We start from the raw sequence: 21,223 nt of genomic DNA, 5'->3' as shown, positions 1-21,223 counted from the left end.
GAAGAAAACTAAAGGGTGAGACTGAACTTTTGCCTGGTGCGTTTCGCCATCACGTCAGAAAATTTGCAAAATTTTAATAATTTATCCCAATTAAAATTATGGCAAATTCCTTGGAATAATTACTTCTAGCATAACTTTGGAGCCGAATAATGAAATATTAAGTGATGCAATTAGGGGAAATTAAAAAAATGTGTGACAAAACTGATGGAATATTTAGAAATTAGTGATTTTAAATTCTGAAAATTCTCCAAACTTTGAGTTTGACATTTGTACGTTTTAATTTGATTAGTTTCCACCAATTTACTCAAAAATCTATTAAAATCTCGAAATATTTGCAGTCACCATGTTTTGGGCCTGGTGATGGTGATGGCTGAAAGTGTGGCTCACCAGCCTGAAAAAAAATTCTTAGGATCAGTCTCCATCATTATACTTTACTTGACCGGCTAGTTCTGCAAATTTTTTCTCGAGATCTTCAAAATTCAAAATTTCTCCCCGACCTTTTTAATTGGGTAAGACCACAACATTTTTCTATATTCGATAAGCTATCATTTAGTCCAAGTTTGGTCGCGATGGGGCCAAAGGGGGCTTCGGAAAGAGATCCAATATGTCGAAAAGTTGTGAAGCACGCAGTTGTTTGCACACTTTTCTTGCATATGTTCACCACCGTATATCAAGTCTGTGCCTTGCTTTTTCAACATGACACGTTGTTTTGGGGTTGGTGAAAATGCAAAGTTTTTTCAAGGTGGAGTTTTCATTTTTTAGGGTCGATTTCAAATTTGTGAGGTCATTTTGGTTGGAAACATTGGTAGTTTGGCTGATGAAGGAAAAATATTTAGGTTATTGCGACAGTCAACAGTTGGTTGTTTATTTTGGAGGATAAGTGATTTTTATGGGTAAGTGTGAGGGATTAGTGGGTGTGACAAGGGGTAATGATCAATTAGTAGTTTGGTTGATTTTTTATGTGAGTTTTGGTCATTTATTTGTCTCATTGGTTTAGCCCAAAAATTGTTGGATGGGGTAATAATTTGAGGCTGAAGGAAAATGCAGTGAAAAAGCATAATACTGCTAAATATTTATTTAGCAGTTTGAATATGTTGTGCAATAATAATACTATATAAATTTATTTAATGATAACCTTTCAAGTTTATCACAATTGTAGAGTTTATATTTAGTATTGAGAAATGCAAAATATATAGAGACTAGAGAGAGAGGATCGTTAAATTAGTTTTATTGATTAGTTCGTTATCAAAATTTGATTCGTGCTCGTGTGGGTAATATGCTTTCTGGGTTGAACGGAGGAAATTGATTTTCTTTAAATATTTATTTTGAAACATTTCTATTAACTTGTTGCATTGGGTCGAAATTGTTATTTTTTTACGAAATTGGATTCAAAGTTCGACAATAATTGCCAAAAAAGAAGCATATTCATTCAAATTAAAGATTCATTCAAGACTTACACAAGTCATGAGGAAAATAGTTTTTCTATTAAGAAAAGAGGTTGAAACATATTGAAGAGAGATGGGATGGGATGGGTATAATTTGCACATTGTGTGATAAGATGATTGATAAAAGACGCAATGAGAACCACTTTCTTCCATGATGCATCCGGTCGAAATCTTCTTCAACTAACTCCTCCACCTCATCAAATCGAATTAACATCTTCCATCGTAGGAGGAGGTATTAAGAAAATGTGGGTATTAGTAGTATGCACGTAGTTAGTAGCAGAAGGTATTAGTTAGTATATAAAAGTAAACCTGGCAACTTTTTTCGCATTACGAAACTGCGTCGAATAATACTTTGATTCGATGTAAGTAAAGCCAGCAAAATTTTCAAAACCAGTCTGTGCAGCGAGAAACATGTAAATGCTGACTTCATTGTGTTGTTTAAGGGTTTGACTTGTCAAAGAAAGACTGGTTTTAATGTTGAGAATAAAATTCATTCAGGTTTGAATTTTGTCAGATGATACATATTGTGAGATTGCTGGGTTTAGTTTGGTATGAATTCATTGTTGTGCAGTGTGAAAGAAACAACACATTTATTAGCTTTTTCGGTCTCGGCATCCTGTTATTAACACCAGCACCACAAGAAAGAAGTTGTATAATAATTGTAACATGCAGAGTGATTCCATAATGTCATAAGAAATAATCTGTCTTATCGAAAAAATGCATTTCCGCATAGTTAGTAGTGGAGCGGTTTAATTTCATGATGAGACTTGTTAATTCGTTCAGTTCAGTCAGTGACTTACTCATGACATGCAATGCACACCTCGGGGGAAGTTTAATTCAAATGCCAATTTTTTGCAAGGTACTCGTATTGCAATTAAATAGTTGGGGAATAATTTTGCACTCCATCTTGAAACGCATGCATGAGTAATATTCGTCCATCGGGTTAGAAATATGGATAAATATTATCACTTGCATAATCATGTAGCACTGATCTTGATGATCTTTAGTGTGTGTCAAGATCGATTTCACTAAACATTATTTACGTAATGTACTCTTCGTTTAATTATAAAAACAGCAGCAGCAGTGATGACAAACATGGATGTGGAAAAGTTATTAACGAGATATTTAATTAGTATGACTTATTCGTCTGCCGAGCAGACCATGTTATCAATTTGTGCATATGTATAATAACGTCTCCCTGCCTATGCTGTCTGTGGTGGTGATGATAATGAGGGAATTCTTAGAATTTATCTCAAACAGTTTTATTTAAGTAAGCTCATTTAGTCCTAGAGTTCTTCTTCTCTGAGTAGTGATCCCAACTTAAATGCACATGTGGTTGAATTAGAATAATTTGGAGGATATTTTAAGCAGAAGAAAATCAAACTAGGTCCACAATCCGTCTTTGTCACGCAATGCTGTATGTAATATGTAATTATGTTGGGTTGGCAAACTGTTGATTCACACCAAAAAAATAATTTTTTAAGTCAAATTCCTGAGTGACGATATAAACAGGAGACCGGTTCAACAACATTGTACTATTTTTTTTTACTTAATGAGATGCTGTTTTTTGAATTCATAAATTTTTTGCTTATTTAAAAATGTATGGAATGGACACCCATGAGTTAGCTGAAATGCGTATGAAAATCATGGATCCAGTGATAGCAATAATTGTTAATGACGTGACGCCCCTTTTCATGATTTTATGTACAAACTAATACTAATGATATTTGTTTTTGTTAAATTGTAGGTGATTAATCTTGGCATCCGTCTGAACGTCATCCGTTCCTAATCACGACCACATCGGATAATCGGGAGCACCAAATTAACATCAGAATCAAAATCGACAATTGGATTCCTTCGATTTTGATTTAATTTTAGTTACTCGAGACGGACGGACTCATTGATCACTCATTAATTTAATTTAATTTCAATAACTTAAATTCCATTCATCCATTGATCGTCCAACCAATTCAAATAATAACTCTTGTTTAAATTTGAATTAAGTTTCTTCCCCCTAAAAATTGGACAGGGTTTGTCGTGTCCATCCAACACGTAGTTAAAAATACTGGACTCAACATTATATATGAAAATCAGAGTTAAGAGTTAGCAACACAATCATCAGTCCAATTTCTATTCGAATCAGAGTTGTAGGGAAACAAAAATCGTGTATCAAGATTTCGTTTTTGGTTAGGTAGGTTTCATTTTCTGTTGTTGCATGGAATTCAGAATATTTAGAATAATTTTAGCCAATACGAAGAGCTAAGAAATTTATTATATATCATGTACTAAACTATTATATTACTTGTTAAAGTTGTTTTTGGTTGAGTTGGTCAATTTTGTAGGATTAGCAGTAGAATCCGTTATTATTATTTCCTGATTTCTTCTCGACCCGAGAAATTTCACGAATTTTGTTATAATTCAGTTTCATATTCATTATTGTTATATTTCAATTTATTGGATTCTGCTGACTGAACGTAATTGTTAATACATTTATAAATTCAGTTCATTAGGTTTAGTTTATAGAAAAAATTAGTTGTTAAATTAATTAAAAAACACTACGCTACAAGTTGAAAATCCACTGGCCAGCACGAAACTGCGATAAGTTGAAGGTTCCTCGTTAACTACGACACGGAAAGTTGTGTGTGATTGGAAATAGTTTTTGCAAAACCATTTGGTTTTAACAAATCATGGCCAGTGGTAACGGGGACCTGAGCGGGCTGACCGATGAGGTAACTGACGGCCCTGTTGAAACTGGAAAGGTGTGGAAAAGTTTGACTGATTATTTACGAAAGTTACTTCAGTTATTTAGAGCTTAATTTATTTCTCTTTTGAATTTAGGTTGACGCTACTGGTGGCGGTGACACTTTCAATTCTTCAACAACTTCTACTCCGAGCGAATCTGTCGAACCGCTGAAAATTCCAGCGGATCAACGATCGGCAGATTATCAAAAACTCATCCAGTATGGTAATTAAAGTTTAGACTACATAGACTAGACATGCCGTATTTCAACATTTACACGTTTACTGAGGTGCATAAATGTTAGAAATCCTTACCAATTTTAGTGATTTTGTTTTCTAGGTCTTGATGAAAAAGTTTCTGCTAAACTGGATGATATTTACAACACTGGTGAGCCCATGTCATTCCTTTGTGTCTCGTGTATCGATATAATTCCAATAATTTAGGTTAAGATTACAGGTTGTCATATTTTTGATTACAGGGAAACTAGCGCATAGTGACCTTGATGAGAGGGCATTGGATGCTCTCAAGGAGTTTCCCGTTGAGTAAGTTTATAGGAGGAATTACTATGATTTTGTAGATTGAGTTAAAAGGACATTTCCTTTTACTTAGCGGGGCTCTAACGGTGCTGAAACAGTTTCTGGATTCGTAAGTTTCCTTTCGTCTGTATCATATGCATTTGTAACAAGAATTTTTAACATGTATTTGTTTCCTATATAGGAACCTGGAACATGTTTCCAACAAGTCGGGTACGCTCTTAATTTACAGAACAGATTTATTTACAGAGAAATTAACATGTACCGTACTTGCTTATTTCAGCCTATCTGTGTGGCGTCATGAAAACTTATCGACAGAAATCCCGTACCACTCTTACCGCTTCTCAAGGTGGCTCGCCAACTGGAAGGTGAGCTAATTTCCGTAGTGATAATAATTTCGTTCACTTACAAAATATATTGGATTCTAGAAGCCAATAAATAAAATTGGCCCTGTATAAATTACGGGGTTTAGTGCGAATTAAATTGCGGGTGTGAATTCCAGAAAAAGGGAATGATATTTTTAAATTGTGGTAGAATTTACTTTCTAAATCTTTTAGTTGGACTATACTTTGACTCAAAACAGTATTAAATCGTAATCAGTCAGAAATTGTTAATTAAAAAAAATCAAATCTTAGTCTATATCAAGTATCACTCATTTATTCGTACCGGACATTTACTGAAATGAAATCGGACCAAAGGTTTTATTTTTGTGGAGCATATGGAATGCAATTATTTTGCAGAGTCTAAACTTCCACTTTGTTCTCTTTTACCAGCCCTGTGAAAGGACCGGACGAGGCAAAAATCAAGGCGATCCTGGAACGAACTGGCTACTCCCTGGACGTAACTACTGGTCAAAGAAAGTATGGAGGTCCTCCACCCAGTTGGGAAGGCATTCCACCCGGCAACGGCTGTGAAGTTTTCTGCGGCAAAATCCCTAAAGACATGTATGAAGACGGTGAGTATACTATCAACCATTTGAAATTCAGTTAAACACAATTGCTGCAATGTGTTTGACCCGTTTATAGAACTGATTCCCCTCTTCGAAAAATGTGGTGGAATCTGGGATCTTCGTTTGATGATGGACCCCATGACCGGGCTCAACAGGGGTTATGCCTTTGTCACATTTATGAATAAGGATGGAGCTCAGGAAGCTGTTCGTCAGGTAATATACCGTTGTTTGTGATGATACTTAATTTGATTGAGTATACTACTTTATTATTACACACAATTCCAAGGAACCATTATCATTATTGTGATGCTTATCATTTACCAATTTAAAATTAACCCAATCAAGGTTAATGGAACTTTAATACGAGAAGACAAGATAGATGAAAGAACGCGAATCTACGTTTGTTGGCCAAGGCGACGCTTGTTTGTTGGGAACATTCCTAAAGCAAAGTCAAGAGAACAGCTTTTCGAAGAATTTCACAGACGTGCATGTAATCTAATTACTTTCTTCCCTGTCCTCCTCTATACTTGACTTTTGTCCTCGTCTTTCTACCTCCTCTTCCACTTATAATTTAATTTGTAACATCTCTCAGTTCATCCTTATCTCTATCCTCCTCTCATTTCCATGCTCAATCCTCCCTCTCTTTCTCTCTCTGCTCGGTCCTAAGTAATATAACTGACAGTAATCCAGGGTCAAATTAGGGAACATATATAATTAGATTATCCGTAAATTGGTGGTTCGCTCACAGTTCCTTGGAATCATATTGTTATTTTGATGCAAAGCCCACTGACTTTATTTAGTCGGACCATAATTTTAATTCCTCCATGTTTTGTGTTCAACAGCTTAATGAATTTGAAATCCGTAAGGGTAAAAAGATCGGGGTTACAATTTCGTATAACAATCACCGTTTGTTTGTCGGGAACATTCCTAAGAACAGAGACCATGATGAACTCGTTGAGGAATTTTCGAAACATGCTCGTAAGTTGTAAAGTACTTTTTGCACAGAAAGTCTTTCTTGAATTGCTTATCGCTTTATATGCTTTGCTCTTGTAAGAAAAAATATTGAGTGGAATTGGGGTTGAGAAATAGAGGACATGAAATGACGAGTTTTGTTTTATTAAAGCGTCAAGTCTGCTTATTGCTGCCCTGTTTTAGTTTGTTGTTATCAGAAATGTGATTAATCAAATGGTTTAATTATATGCAGCTGGTTTGACGGAAGTGATCATCTACAGCTCTCCAGATGATCGAAAGAAGAACCGTGGTTTTTGTTTCCTTGAGTATGAATCACACAAAGCTGCCTCTCTTGGTAATAATTAAAATTTTGTGATTTCTCATCAAGCACACATGAGTAATATTAACTATCCGTTGCAGCCAAGCGTCGTTTGGGTACATCAAGAGTCAAAGTGTGGGGATGCGACATCATCGTAGATTGGGCGGACCCACAAGAAGAACCTGATGATGAGACCATGTCCAAAGTGAAAGTCCTGTACGTGAGAAACCTTACTCAAGATGTAGCCGAGGAAAGGTTGAAGGAGCAGTTTGAACAGTTTGGAAAAGTGGAACGAGTCAAAAAAATCAAGGACTATGCCTTTGTCCACTTTGAAGAACGTGACGGAGCTGTGAAAGCCATGGATGAGCTGAATGGAAAAGATGTGGGCGGATCTCTCATTGAAATCTCGCTTGGTTAGTGTAAAATTATTGAAAATTGAGCTTGAATATTTTTTAAGATTCCCCTTCTCTGCTCTTAATTTTGTTCTATTTCCCAATATGCCTGATTTACATTATACAAACACAATATTTTAAAATCAAACGTATTCCAGCTAAACCTCCGTCCGATAAGAAAAAGAAGGAAGAAATTCTTCGAGCCAGGTCAGAAAAGTATACGCATTATATCAAGGTCGATTAAGTTGATTTAATTTATTCTCATTTTTATATAAAGATTTGTATAGTTTTCTTTATGTTATATATGATTTAAAAAAATTAATTAATCAGAGTTACTTCACATCAAAACAGCAATAAAAATAATAACAAATCATCGGATAAAAATTAATGGAATTCATCTTGAATAGAACGGTGTATTTAAATTAAATAGTAAATTAAGTATTTTCAAATCTTCTCTTCAGCCAAGATTTAAAATAAGTCTAATCTTGTTCATTATCGTTACAGAGAACGAAGAATGATGCAAATGATCGCAACCAGGCCGCCTCCATATGTCGAGTAATAATAAATCTATCGTTTTTATAATTGAGATTCTTTGTAGTATTGAGGTTGATTTGCAACTAATCTTTTTTATTTTACAGCATGCTTCCACCTTTGGCAGTTGGTGGTGGTGGTCGTGGGCGCGGTGGGATGCGCGGAGGACACATGGGTCGCACAGATTTCGGTAAGTATTTATATAATTCTGTTGGTTGGCTACCTGCTGCTTAATCCCAGCGATGCTTTTTTTTACTCCTTTTTGGTTTAAATTCTCCGGCAGTTTTAGTACCTCTAAAACTTGTTCCTTGTACTTCTTACAAATACAAATACTTCGTACAAATGGGCTGTGGAGTTGTTGTGTTGACGATGCTTGTGTGCCACATGTCATTCTGCGACGACATTGTTCCTCCTCTGTAACATTGTCCGTTGCATGAATGTGGCATCTGGCACGAACTTTTGTTATTTTTTAATGCTTTTAGAATACCAAATTGGATTCAATCCGTCTTACTTGGATTTTTCGTCTCACCCTCGAAACCGTAATACCGCAAGTGATCATAATCCTGAATTTGGATCCCGATATGGTAACGAGAGACATCGTGGATACAACAATTCCAGAGTGTCTGGAAGCGCATCAAGCCACATTTTACAAAACGACATGTACAGTGGCTACTCCTCTTCGTATCGACGCAACAATAACAACAATGATCATGGATCAAGAGGTTCGCGTGACAGGAGTCTAAATTACAGCTACAGCTACAATTCTCGCACGGTCTGTGTTTGTGTATATTAACCCAATAACACTAGATTTTTTATAACTGCGGTCAATTCTTAGGTTCATGTTCGTACTAATTTTTTTAACAGGGGATATGAAATGATGTATAAAAGTAGATAATGTTTAGAATTTTTTTATTTATTGCTCGCCTGCCTACTTTGCCTATTTATTAGTTAGAAAATAATAATGTGTGGGTTAATTTAGGGTTAGTTTTTGTTAACTGGGCCAAAAATTAGTTGTAATTTTGTAATGTAAATGGGATCGTTCGTGAAACTACTGTTTATTTATTATTGGTCTTCATCCTTCCTTTCCCTGTACATACGTTAGATTATATATTTATTTGCTTAGCATTTTTTAAACAACAAATTCGTATAATACATTAATTCGTGCTAGAGCAGATGAACCTAATTTGCGCAGATTTTTTAACATCCGCAGGTTGGGCGTGGCCGTGGGATAGCGCATGGTCACGAGCTGGAAATGGGACAGGTTAGTTTAGTATTCAAGTTTATTGTTAAAGTTGATTAACAATGTTTGCTTTTAAACCCCAGCTGGGCGATGGGCAGATGGGGCCGGAGATGCATGGAATGGTACTGGGGGAGCTGCAGGGTGGGGTTCAGCATTCCGCGCACCAACTGGTCCCGCAGCTGCCATACCGTGGACATGGAATCCAACTAGTCGCTCGGGCTTCGCTACCGGAAATGGCTGGTAAGAAATTAGCTCTCCATTAAAATCGGTTAGGCTCCTATTTTTGGTCCAGAGATTCAATTAATTTAATTAACTCTCCATAGGAGTCACCGCCCTGGTGAACAACGGCAACAGAAACAACGCACTCAGGGGAAATTTTCGACGAAGTACGTGTTAACAATCCCTACTTCAACCATACTAAAAATATTATGTATTAATTCCTATCGTATTTGTATTTTAGGGATCAACGATAACTTCGGTGCGACGGGATCCGGGGTTGACGGGTTTACTGATGTCTGGATGGACGCAACGCGATAAATATTCAATTCACCACTAATACACACATGTTCAAAATTCAAGCTATCATTTAACAACCTTCAATCAATCATCAACCAGACTCATCATTGGAGCTTGTAAAACGAATCTTTAAAACAAAACTATTATGAAACTTAATCAGCATGCAGAAGAACAAGTTGTCATTCAACTTCAAAACCAATGTTAAAATATTTCGCAACAGAGTTATAATGCTGAAAATCAATATTATTATTATTCTTATCCTTATCATTTAATTATTACGACCTTTTAACACTGTGAACAATGAAAGGTTTAAATATAATGAACGTTACAGATGTCTATAAAAATAATAATGTTGAATAAGAACTAAAGTCAACAGAAAGAAAGAGGGAGAGAGAGAGAAACAAGATCTAATATATTTTTAATAATATCGGCGACTCGTATTTGATAAGACGTTATAAATAAGATTACGTAATCCAATTTTTCATCCAGTGGATTCAATCAGGGTAGAAAAAAATAACAATATGAATTTTACTTTCTTGATCATTTATAACTCCAATCTAAATTTGCAGTCGGCAGGTTATTTTCTCTGCAAGTGTCATTCTTTCAATTTCATTATTATTATTAGAACTTATTGGTTCATTCGTTCAAACTACCATTCAATTGTCTGACCCCTTTATTTTTTAGTTTGAAATTAAACTCAAAATAATATTGATATACGATCCTTAATACAAATTGTTTTTAACGTTTCGTTTTATAAATCTTCTTCTCGGGATGAGTAGGAGTAGAGTAGAGTACATTTCAATGATACAGGTTTGGCTCTCGTAATTTTATTGTAACTTATGTTATCATGATTAAACCCGGTGTGCATTTGTACGTAGTAATTAGTTTAGTGTGTTTGAAATTCAAATATTCTGTTTCCTCCTGTTAGAAAAGATGTTGATAACGAGAGCGTGTGCCAAACTCATGTTAACTAAAGTTCAATAATTGCCGAATCGTGTAGAATTGGGAAAAAATAGGGGGACGACGGAATTCGGGTGCACATGCATAATTTTATAAGAAATATTATTATCTATGTGGCAACTATTTCCTACATGTCAATTTGCATTTTCAGTTATAACTTTATTATGAATTGTTCTGGTAGCCGTATGAAAAATATTATGTCTGTTTCTCTTTCAAGTTTCAATTCAGCATGCACGAATCGTATTATAAGTAAATAATGATGATGATGATAATAATCTTTGTTAACACTCGTTCTTATTAGTTTTAGTGTTAGGTAGTTAATTAATTAGTGTTAATTATTGATGGAAGACTGCAACTCTTTACTGTCTATCTTGTATACAGAGGTCTCTATCCTATCGACTCTCTCCAAATGAGAGACCATTTATTTCTTAACTGCTAAGGACTCTTTCTATTCTTTCATTTCCGTTTATAGTATTTTTTTCTTATGTTAAGAATGGGGTGGGGACATGTGTTTACTTTACTACTACTCAATATATATTCAGACAGTACATTTATCTATTATTACGTAATTCCCTACATCTACATATTTACTACACCAACCAACTAAAAAAAGGGGACTATTATTATAAAGAAACTCGGTACACTTACTCTGGATTATTATTACTCTTACAAATGGGTCCACTCTATACAACAAGTTGAGATATGCGATTTGCTGGTGAACACATATTGTAGAATAATATGCCAACATTTTAAACCCAGTTTATATGTATGTAATTACTTACTTACCAGGAGTAAGAAGAGAGAAAGCTAATATCTTGTCCTGCTACCCCGATACATTAATTTTTAGTGTATGTAATACCTATCATTTTACTAGTTGACTTATTCTTTAAAAAAAATTCTTGTAATTCGTAAAAATCTGTCCACTCTCCTCACATTTAATATGCTACGTACGTATTAAGCCTTATTTCAATTTAGATGATACGCAAAAATAGTCTCCCCGAAGAAGAGAAAAAAAAACACTTATCCATTTTTTCCACTCACACACTGGCCACAGGACCGTGTCATCCATCCTACGCCTTTCTCTGTGAAAAAATGGCATAAAACAGAATGCCGTACAAATAATATTACGATAATACATAAATAGGTTAGATAAACGAGAGAAATGAAGAAATCCAGGCAGAAGTATATATATATTGACGATAATATAAATATATTGTATATTCTAAAATATCATGAAAAAAAACAGGACACTATACTTTTCCCAGAGAAAAAATATTATGCAATGCAACAATAACCTTAAATAAAAAACAGTGTCGCCTTGATTTGCGTTGTCGGAAACTGCGACAATCGACAAGCAAATGTTTGTTTGATACATGAAAAAAAAGAATATGTAAAAAAAGAAATCTTTGTTTAAAGAGTATCAGCGTGTGTGAGGGGTGGGTGTGAAAAGTCGAAAGAATGCGGATTGATTGCTTGACGAGGAAAGTTTGTCGGGAGAAAATCGGTTAATGTATAAAAATTAAAAGTAAAATGAAAATTAAGATTTTTTTCGTTGCATTTTTCTCTCCTCCTCTTTGTGTAGAGTTTAGATTATTATATAAATTTACATTAGAAAAAAATTGTAAAATTGAATGAAATCTTCATCACGAATTTGTTATCACGTCCAACAACATCACTGAAGAAGAAAAAAGTTGAGTTGCGTCCATAAAATTGAATTAACAAAAAAATGAAATCGTGTACTAGATCAGAAATCATTATTACATAATTATTATGTGTGTACTAATTGTATAAAAAAATTCAAATATTTGATGGTGTAGGGTTCAGAATAATTATTAATGTAATAATGGGAATTTTATTTCAATTTCACCAAAAATATGATAAATGATGATGATGGCGGAAAAGTTATTTGATGATAAATTAACATAACTTTTTCCCTTGTTTTTTTTGGTCCTTTGTGGTGGTTATTAATTAATATGATTATAATTTAAAATTATTACTGAAATCACGGTATAAATTTACATATTTGTTAATATTATATTTGTTATTAATTGATGATTGATATTGGGTTTTGCGAAGATTTTTGAGGAGTTGTGATGACGTGACCAGCTGTTGATGTTGCAACGTTAGTTTAGATTGTCTGTTGTTGAATTTGTTGAGAAAATGCTATCCCTATATGCAAAATTGGAACACTAATATTTACACTTTAGCTGATTGGTTCATTCATTGTTAAAATATTTACTTGGTATCAATTTATTGGAAAATTCTTGTAAACATTATTATTATTACGTAACATAAACACTAAATGGATACATCAGGCAGGCAGACAGAGACGAGAGGAAAGTTTTCAAAGTTTGGACACGAGTTGTTGAGAGAGAGAGTAGAAAGTTGAAAAGTAGGCAAGGTTTGTTTTGGTTTGAGACGAGGTGAAAGTTGAATAAAGATATAATATGATAAAATACATGACATCCCAACTTTCTTCCAACAAAACCAAACAAGTTTTATTACAAAATATTTACTACGTACATAAATTGTTTTTCAAGAAAATGTGGTACATCACATTTCTGCGCAATATACATAGAAAATCATCAATTTATATAAGAGCCAATTGCGCCATCAAGAAAAAAAATTCCGATTCAAAAGCTTTCCCATTATTCGTTCAGTATGAACGGTGGACGAATATTCAAATTGAGTAACTCAATTAAGACGGACGACTAGTTTCGTAAAGGGATTTCTTAGGAAGAGAAAGTTTTCTCGGGACAACAAAAACACAGTGGCCGCGGAAGCCGTGGGGACATTAAAATTAGAGAACGGGGTTTGTATAAGATGGGGAGATGATGCAGACATCGAACAACCGTGGGGACATTGTCCCTCTGTCCCCACGCTTCCGCGGCCACTGTCCTGCTTTCTCTACTTCATCCCTTTGATTTGATTTTATGACGGGACAAACAAGAATCGGTGGGTTTTCTTTCCTTTCTTTCTCGAAATATTATGGTAATGACGACACAGAGACCAGCCTTCAATCCACCTCGTACATTTGACAAACTACACGAGAGTGGAAAACGATTGGAATAAATAAGCCGTAAAATTGAACTCTTTCTTGTCATGTCATGACTCTCTTGGGCAGCATATCATTTTATTAGGGTTCGGCTTCCCCGTTATTGTGATCTCTGTGTGATCTTGGAGTTGTCAAAAATGTCACACACCAAAAAAAATAGCCGACATATTGTATAAATATAGAACGTTAGAACGTATGACTATATTTTTCAGGCCGGCGTGTCGGAATTGAAAAATCCGAGATGTCGACGTCTCCATTCTGAACTGAACGTTATGTAAGAGTTATAAGTGACACGGAGAGGAAACGCACTGAACGAGACCTCTCTTGTTCAATAATTCAATACTCAACTTACTTTGTATTGAATCGGACTAGGAAAAAAGCAGCGAACTTTCTTCTTCTTCTACTTCTACACCAGTGGCCGCGGAAGCCGTGGGGACATTAAAATTGTAGGATGGAGGAGGGAAGGGTTTGTATAAGATGGGAGATGATGCCGACATCGAATAACCGTGGGGACATTGTCCCTCTGTCCTTCTGCGGCCACTGTTTTCCTTCTCGAAACGAATATGTTTGGGCAGGGGGGACTTTGACCTGTTCAAAATTCTTGGGAGAAACATTTAAAAGTTGAGATCTCTTCGCTACACTTGAGGTTTTCTAGCCCGATCGGATTGAGAAATGGGTTTGCTTGCTTTCTTAAGAGCAGAGGGTGCGCAAAATACGTTTTTTGTACGCGAGTATGTAGTCAAACAGAAAAAAGTTGTTTGGTTAGCCAGGATTTCATCAATTTCTGTCCAGGAAAAAAAAGATGGGGAGCATTTTATACGCTAATTTATTAATAGTTTCCTTCCTACCTTGTTTTTCTCCTAGTGAGCTAGACGATCCGTGTATAATGAGCTTAAATTGGTCCACACAACACAGGACGACATTTTATGTATTTCCTTTTGTAACAACTTTCACCTGGAACAATGAACACGTAAAAGTTGGAGTTGATTCGGACCGAGAGAATGTGTACGTAAGAGGAGAGAGAGTGAATGGCCAAATTGGAGACATGGAAGGACGACTAAGCTCAAATTATACACAAGGCTAGACGAGCTTTTAAATTTTTAATAGACTTGCCCATTAACTAGATCCAGCGACATTGCATTATACGCAGTTCGCAGTAAATAATAGGAACATAAGCACAGACTCCTCGTAATAAAATGTATTTTTTATGTAAATTCATCTTCTTCCAGGTTCTCCGGATGCTGGAGAGAGTAATAAATGTATGTATGTACACTGATAATGGCACATGCTACTTACTACTTTACATATGTCGGGAAGAAATATCAATTAAAAATAATTGTCGTCATTACAATCATAAAAGGGCAGCCATTACAAGCTTCGATTCGACCTCCCCGTCGTGATGAAGATAATAATAATCATCACACTTTTATTACCCACTTACTAATTCACTCACCCCTCCTCCGTCCATGGCACGTCATAAGAACGCCCACATCACATTGTAAAAAGTAGGGAACATCTTTTACTGCAAGAATCATGAGGAGAACATGGGATATTACCTGAATTATTAGAACCTCATATACCCCACCGTACTTTCATACACCTTTAAGGAGCGTGTGGGGACGGCCAGATAAAAGAAAAAAACGGAATCATGTCACGTTTAAAAATTCAGATGGTGAAAGTGAAATGATCCCTCAGAGTTTAGATGATATGGATGAGATGGATTCTGAGCAGGATTCCATTGTTGGACGACAAAAAGTCTGTCTGTCCTACTGGTTTGGTTTGCTTTCACAGTTGGTGGACATACGAGAAGAGGAGAGAGGAGAGAAAGTAGAGAAAAGCGACACGGGTTGAGCTTGATCTCTCAAGATTTCCACCGATTAGTATTCTGCCCACACAGCACTCTGCCATTACATTTTGTCCTTGCCGACTTGCGAATTTTGTGTCGAAGGAAGCTCAAATCTCGTCCGGCTCAGTCGAATAGAATACCAAAGTGTCCAATCTAATCCAGATGGAGTGGATCACAGAATGGAATGTTATTGGTCACATGGCGGCGGACGTTTGTCCATATGCAAGAAAGAAAAAGAGCTTAAACACACAAAGGAAAAAATTATCACGTGGGGGCCTCATGTATTTGGAGCCGTTTAGTGTAATAAAACCAGTAATTTTTCCTTTCTTACATAACTTTCATCTCCAATAAATATAATAGATTGAAATCGTTTCATTTTTGATGGGGGGATGAGTAAACGACGCCGCCAAGCTAGGCAAATCAGGCGGCGGTGGCGGTGGCGGTGGCGGTATCGCGCGTATAAGTAATATGATCATCCCCTCTTTTAGAATGACCTCTCAAGTGGGCAATCATGAATCATGATCAGTCTTTAAATGTTCCAATCTAAATCCGAGGCTGGAATGGCGGGGCGAGAAAGAAGAGGAGAACGGGTAAGGGGGACGTAATAATATATGAGCTTTTCCAACCAATCCAACCAAATCTGGAGAATTCTTCAGAAGAAAGAACAAGTTTTCCCTCGGCAGGCAGGGTGTTACAAAAACCGAGTCATCAAAAAATTACGGACTTTTTAGCATAATATTCAATCTTTCGACACCTTTTGTGACAATGTGGTCACATTTTTTTGCATATACGTTTTTATTAAATTTACGGTTTAGCCATTCGAATCACATCCGAAATTATACAAATTTCGAAACCTATACTTTCTTATTTTCCAAAACTTTCCAAAAACTCACCATTATGTATCCTTTTCCATAATACAATTCCCAAAAAAATCATGAAGCCACCCACCCACCCCACGAAACCCTGCCACTTTCTCTCAATTCCCGTCGAACAAGAAGTTACGGCAAGTATTCAAGACTTTTATACGAGTGAGGAGAGAGAGAGAGAAAGTGATGTTGTAAGTTGTAAAGCGAGGATGTGAACATGTGCAAAAATCCAAGTCCAAATTTATTGCTACCACTTTCTCCTCCGGCTTCGTTCCACTAACTAATGCACTTTCACCTCAACTCACCACCATCACCTCGCCATAATACTTTCTTCCTTACTTACTTGTACACATTGTCTATTCTTCTCCTTCTTCCGCACACCTTTGTCCGAAAATCGGTATTAGGACGAAAAATGCTTTCACCACGAACCAAACCAAACCAAACCACCACCTCCGTCCGTCCTGCTTGCCTGCCTTCCTTTTTTAGGTACAAACAAGTAAAGAATTTACCAAACTATTTTCAACTTTCTTACATTATGTTATGCTGCCTCGTCTCTCGGCTCCTGTACACTTTATCATTCCAATCCAAATGGAAGAATAAACTTGGGATTCTTTCCTGATGGCTGGGTCATTTGTGTATGAAAAATGTGAAAAAATAAGAGATGGAAGAAGAAGGAAAGAAAAAACTACTCGGAAATATTTGAACTTTCCGTTACATCTTGTTATTTGTATCATCAATACGAATAAAGTGGATTTTCCCATGAAGCCAAGTCAGATTATCGGAACCACCACCACCACGACAGACTGCTTTCTCTGTCTCTCTAACACGACTCGAGATTACATTTAGGACGAAAAAGAAGCCAGCCCAGGACAAAGAGAGACAGAAGGAAGGGAGGAATAAATGTAAAGCAAACTAACTGGAAATCCAAACAGTGATGCGGATACAGAAGAAGAAAACGAAGAATCAACTAAAGCTACATAAAGAAACCAATCGATTCTTTTAGTGTGACACTCACTACGTGGAAGAAAATTCCTTCTCACCAAAGTGCTCCTCCAAAGAAGAAGAAGAGAAAGAAAATCATTACATTTATTTATTTTACACTGTTTACTCTTTAACACGTTTTGATAGAGTTGTGATTTTCTTGGAAATTGGACAACTTGATGGAGGTGAAAGTCATCGATTGAGGGGAAAATTCTATTCGAAAATTCTGGCTTATAGGTCCTCCTCCCTCACTTATTCCCGCATTAGCATAACATTACATATTCCTAGATATACTCTGAGTCTTTGAAAATTTTCAAATTTCCGCAAGCTCTCGTAATCTTTACAGGATTTAGATCCAATTTTGATATGGTGGCGAATATAGTTTTGAATGGGGTTTGAATAGCTTTCTCCAAAAGAAAGTTTGGGTAGTAAGTAAGTAGCTGGGCTGTGTCTAGATTAGCGATGATGGTGGTGGCCGTGGTGGGATGAAGTCATTCAAAGATCAGATTGATTGCTCCTTAATGTCCAAAGGAGAAAGTTTAACTCACTTCATTTCTGTTCAGACTCTAAGCTCGCTAAACTCTGACCGACCGTATCGCACGCCACTTTCTTCTCCACCACTCCACTTTCTCTGGCTGAATCTATTCATCCGTTCAACAGGGCGAAATACCACGATTCCGAGAAAGAGAGCGATTCAGGTGGAAAATTTACATGCCCGAATCAGCTAAGCCAAACAGTGCGAATTGCGAATTCAACTCTTTTTTCAAAAAGTTTTTTTTTCTCTCTCAATCGAATTATGTTCAAAAACATCTTTCAAAAAAACTGGGACTCGGATGAAATGAAAAAACGGGGGTGGGGTGTGTCTCACTCTCACACAGAAAAAATATATCACATGTCACCTAATTTCAAAATAATGTTCTCCCCCACGTGATGAGAAAGGTGGATGATTACCATTTATGCAGAATTCGGAGGTATACGTTTGAGAAGGAGATGAAGTCAAGTCACCACCGGTTTAGACGAAACCTCATCTCAATTCATTTCCTTTCTCTCTCACGCTCTCCTCTCCTTCTCTCTCCGGCAGAACGAACACCTAATTTGCAAACAATCACCCATGCACCACATCACCCACCCAACCAAACTCATTCTCCGGCTGGGGCTGCTACCAACCACCACCACGTAATACTTTCATACATAACATACCTCGTCATAGCGAGACTTTGGACGACTTGCATTATTCTCTGGGACGCACAGAACACCCGCCCGAAGAGAACGGAACACAAAAGGTTCAAAGGACTTTGGAGAAAGTATAGTAAGCGAGGAGGGAATGAGATTAGTGGAGTTAATGTGATGGCCAGGATGTTATGTTGTGCCCTATCTACTCACCCATAACTCACTTCACAAAGTGGGACCGGGTCGTATACGTACGTACCTCCATGCCACCCACCCACCCAGTGGCCGCGGAAGCTGTGGGACAGTAACATTCATACCTGTTCACTTTCATTCATTTGAGTGAATGAAAATGAAATTCCTGCAATTTGAATGAAAATGACTGAAGGATTCCGTCATTTCAGATGAATGAGTGTGAATGAAAATCTTCAGTCAAAAATCGGGATGACTGACTTTTGAATGCAAAGTGAATTTTTGAACAGGTATGGTAACATTGTAGGATGTGGGGAGGGAGGGGTTTATATAAGATGGGGAGATGATGCGGACATCGAACAACCGTGGGGACATTGTCCCTCTGTCCTCACCCACGCTTCCGCGGCCATTGCCTGCACCCACCCTCCAACAACAACAACAACCCCATAGAAGATATCATGTCACCGAAAAAGAGGAGTCACACTCCTCTTTTTTTATACATCATCCATGCAAAAAAATAACATCACATAAAATCACGGCAGTGGTGGCAGAAGAAGACAGACAAACTTTCCCTCCCAGCGAAAAGTCACCCTTTACTATCCTCAGTCACCCTCGTAAATATCTCAATTAATTTTCCAGACAGATGAAAGAGCGAGCAATTATCTTGTTTTCTCCAAACTTTTAGAACAAGGGGATCATTTATCAAGCTTCTCACAGTCTGGCTGGTCGCTTCAAAGAGCAGAACGTAATAATTTTTGCGACATTGCACTTCTTCCAAACCTGGTACTAAACTAAATACTCCTCGGACATGCAAAGCGAACTTACTTTGAGCGAGTGTGCAAATGATAGGTGACTGATTATAAAGTTTAATCCTACATAATTATGTATACCCACCCGACTTTCTCCAACTTCCGGGTGGTGCACCCTGTGCTGTTTACTACTACCCAAACCCATCTTCAATTTGAGTCTGAACGGCAGCAGCAGCAACAACATTTAATAAATACGACCTGGCCTGGATGGGTCTCGTTTCATCTTCACGTTATATCCAAATAGCTCCTGGCGTGTGTATAAACCTACATAAACTTTTGAGGGAAAAGGTGACGTGCGAGTAGCGTATTTCAAAACCGTTTCGTCTTCTTTTGTTCTTTTAAAGTAACTCCATCCACTTTCTCGTCTCTATCTCTCCCGTTGGATGTTGGATCGTATTTTTCCTACCGTGTGGTTTCACTGTGTTATTAGAGACTTTCTCTCCTCTTCTCTCCGATCCACCACCGCGGTTGGCGGTGGAGGTTCTCATATTTATACAATAATTCACTCCTTTTGCCCACTTTCTCTCGTTCTGTGTACACATTTCGTGCCAGAGAGATAGATACTTGCTTCGCATGAAATTCATGGGCGAATGTTGTTTCAGTCAGAAAGAGAAAGCTGGTGGCTGTATTTATGAAATTGGGGAGTGTAATGCAACTCACTTTACTTTGTGTAATCCTTTCTTCTCTTTTCCCCGTCTGTTTTTCCCTCCAACGGAGACATCACTTTTTGATAATGTAATGTAATGCAAATTCATACTTTTTAGGGAAGACCACGACCAGGCCGGGCTGGCTGGAAAGAAATCGAACAAATACAAGAGTGTCCAACACTAGTGGCCGCGGAAGCTGGAGGAGACAATGTCCCCACGGTTATTCGATGTCGGCATCATCTCCCCATCTTATATAAACCCTTCCCTCCCCTATCCTGCAATGTTAATGTCCCCAACACGGCTTCCACGGCCACTGTCCAACACTTTTACTTACTTACTTAGCCCCCATACATAAGTATAAACACATATCTTACTTAGGAGAACTCGGTATGCATCAAGTTATCACTTTTCTTCTCCATCATACATTATTAATAAGAAAGAATAAGTAAGGAGAGGGATGAATGAAGAGAGAAACGAAATTGGCAGGAAAACAAGATGCACTCCGGAAAAGGACAGATCTCTTTACTACAAAGGCTTTGTTGTTGTTCTTGGCGTAATAATAGGAATAATAATAATAAGGAAAATTTGTTAAAAAATAGCTCCCAAAAATAAAAGGAAGCCTGAGTAACACGATGAAATAACAAGAAATGTAAGTATGCATATCGTGGAATGGAATATGATCCGGATGGAAGACAAGTAGGTGATTTTCTGCAGCTGCTCTTTGTCTAAAGTGTTTAGTTTTATGATTTATTTTCAAAATTCCAGAGACAAAGAGAGAGATATTCAAACTAGAGTTTATTTACTGCAAAAATAAATATTGTGCCATTATAAATGTGTCATCTTCTCCGAAACTGACGCAGAGAAATTATTCCACGAAGTGAAAATTATAACTGGCTGTCTCCATTTTATTTTCATGGTTGAAGTGTGCATGCCACATTTTATTTTGACATTGAATTGTGTCAATCTGCTTCTGTCAAAAGGATTCCACGCGGGGTGCAAATTGCGAATCCTTGTTTCCTTCCATGTCAATCTTCTTCCGAGTAAATGAACAAAATCGGGGTGATTGCAATTCACATGTCATGTT

The 21,223-nt window shown here is 36.9% G+C and overlaps 1 protein-coding gene across 5 annotated transcripts; it reads left to right on the top strand.

Annotated features, from left to right (window-relative positions):
- The first annotated feature begins 377 nt into the window (after window positions 1-377).
- LOC110854386 (heterogeneous nuclear ribonucleoprotein R) lies at window positions 378-13,039 on the top strand. 5 transcript variants are annotated; one of them, XM_022102814.2, is made up of 21 exons: window positions 378-509; window positions 3,193-4,204; window positions 4,284-4,410; window positions 4,525-4,572; window positions 4,664-4,727; window positions 4,795-4,830; window positions 4,903-4,931; window positions 5,002-5,086; window positions 5,492-5,673; window positions 5,744-5,880; window positions 6,510-6,645; window positions 6,872-6,973; window positions 7,039-7,350; window positions 7,488-7,536; window positions 7,834-7,884; window positions 7,968-8,050; window positions 8,343-8,582; window positions 9,071-9,121; window positions 9,184-9,340; window positions 9,424-9,486; window positions 9,561-13,039. In XM_022102814.2, exons 2-21 carry the CDS (start codon window positions 4,133-4,135, stop codon window positions 9,571-9,573), a joined length of 2,037 nt encoding a protein of 678 aa, XP_021958506.1. In that variant the 5' UTR covers window positions 378-509; window positions 3,193-4,132; the 3' UTR covers window positions 9,574-13,039. The 5 variants fall into 5 exon arrangements, with proteins under 5 accessions (XP_021958506.1, XP_035710994.1, XP_035710993.1 ...); XM_035855101.1 differs by having other exon boundaries at window positions 9,053-9,121; XM_035855100.1 differs by having other exon boundaries at window positions 8,343-8,632.
- Window positions 13,040-21,223: the final 8,184 nt, after the last annotated feature.

The sequence above is a fragment of the Folsomia candida genome, unplaced genomic scaffold (genome assembly GCF_002217175.1).
Source record: "Folsomia candida strain VU population unplaced genomic scaffold, ASM221717v1 Fcan01_Sc009, whole genome shotgun sequence".
Taxonomy (NCBI): Eukaryota; Metazoa; Arthropoda; class Collembola; order Entomobryomorpha; family Isotomidae; genus Folsomia; species Folsomia candida.
This window is presented reverse-complemented; position numbering and strand designations above follow the sequence as displayed.

Coding starts and splice junctions, on each gene's coding strand:
- LOC110854386 (XM_035855100.1), top strand. CDS start 4,133: ATGGCCAGTGGTAACGGGGACCTGAGCGGGCTGACCGATGAGGTAACT. Junction 8,051..8,342: donor CATGGGTCGCACAGATTTCG/GTAAGTATTTAT, acceptor TAATGCTTTTAG/AATACCAAATTGGATTCAAT. Junction 8,633..9,070: donor ACAGCTACAATTCTCGCACG/GTCTGTGTTTGT, acceptor TAACATCCGCAG/GTTGGGCGTGGCCGTGGGAT.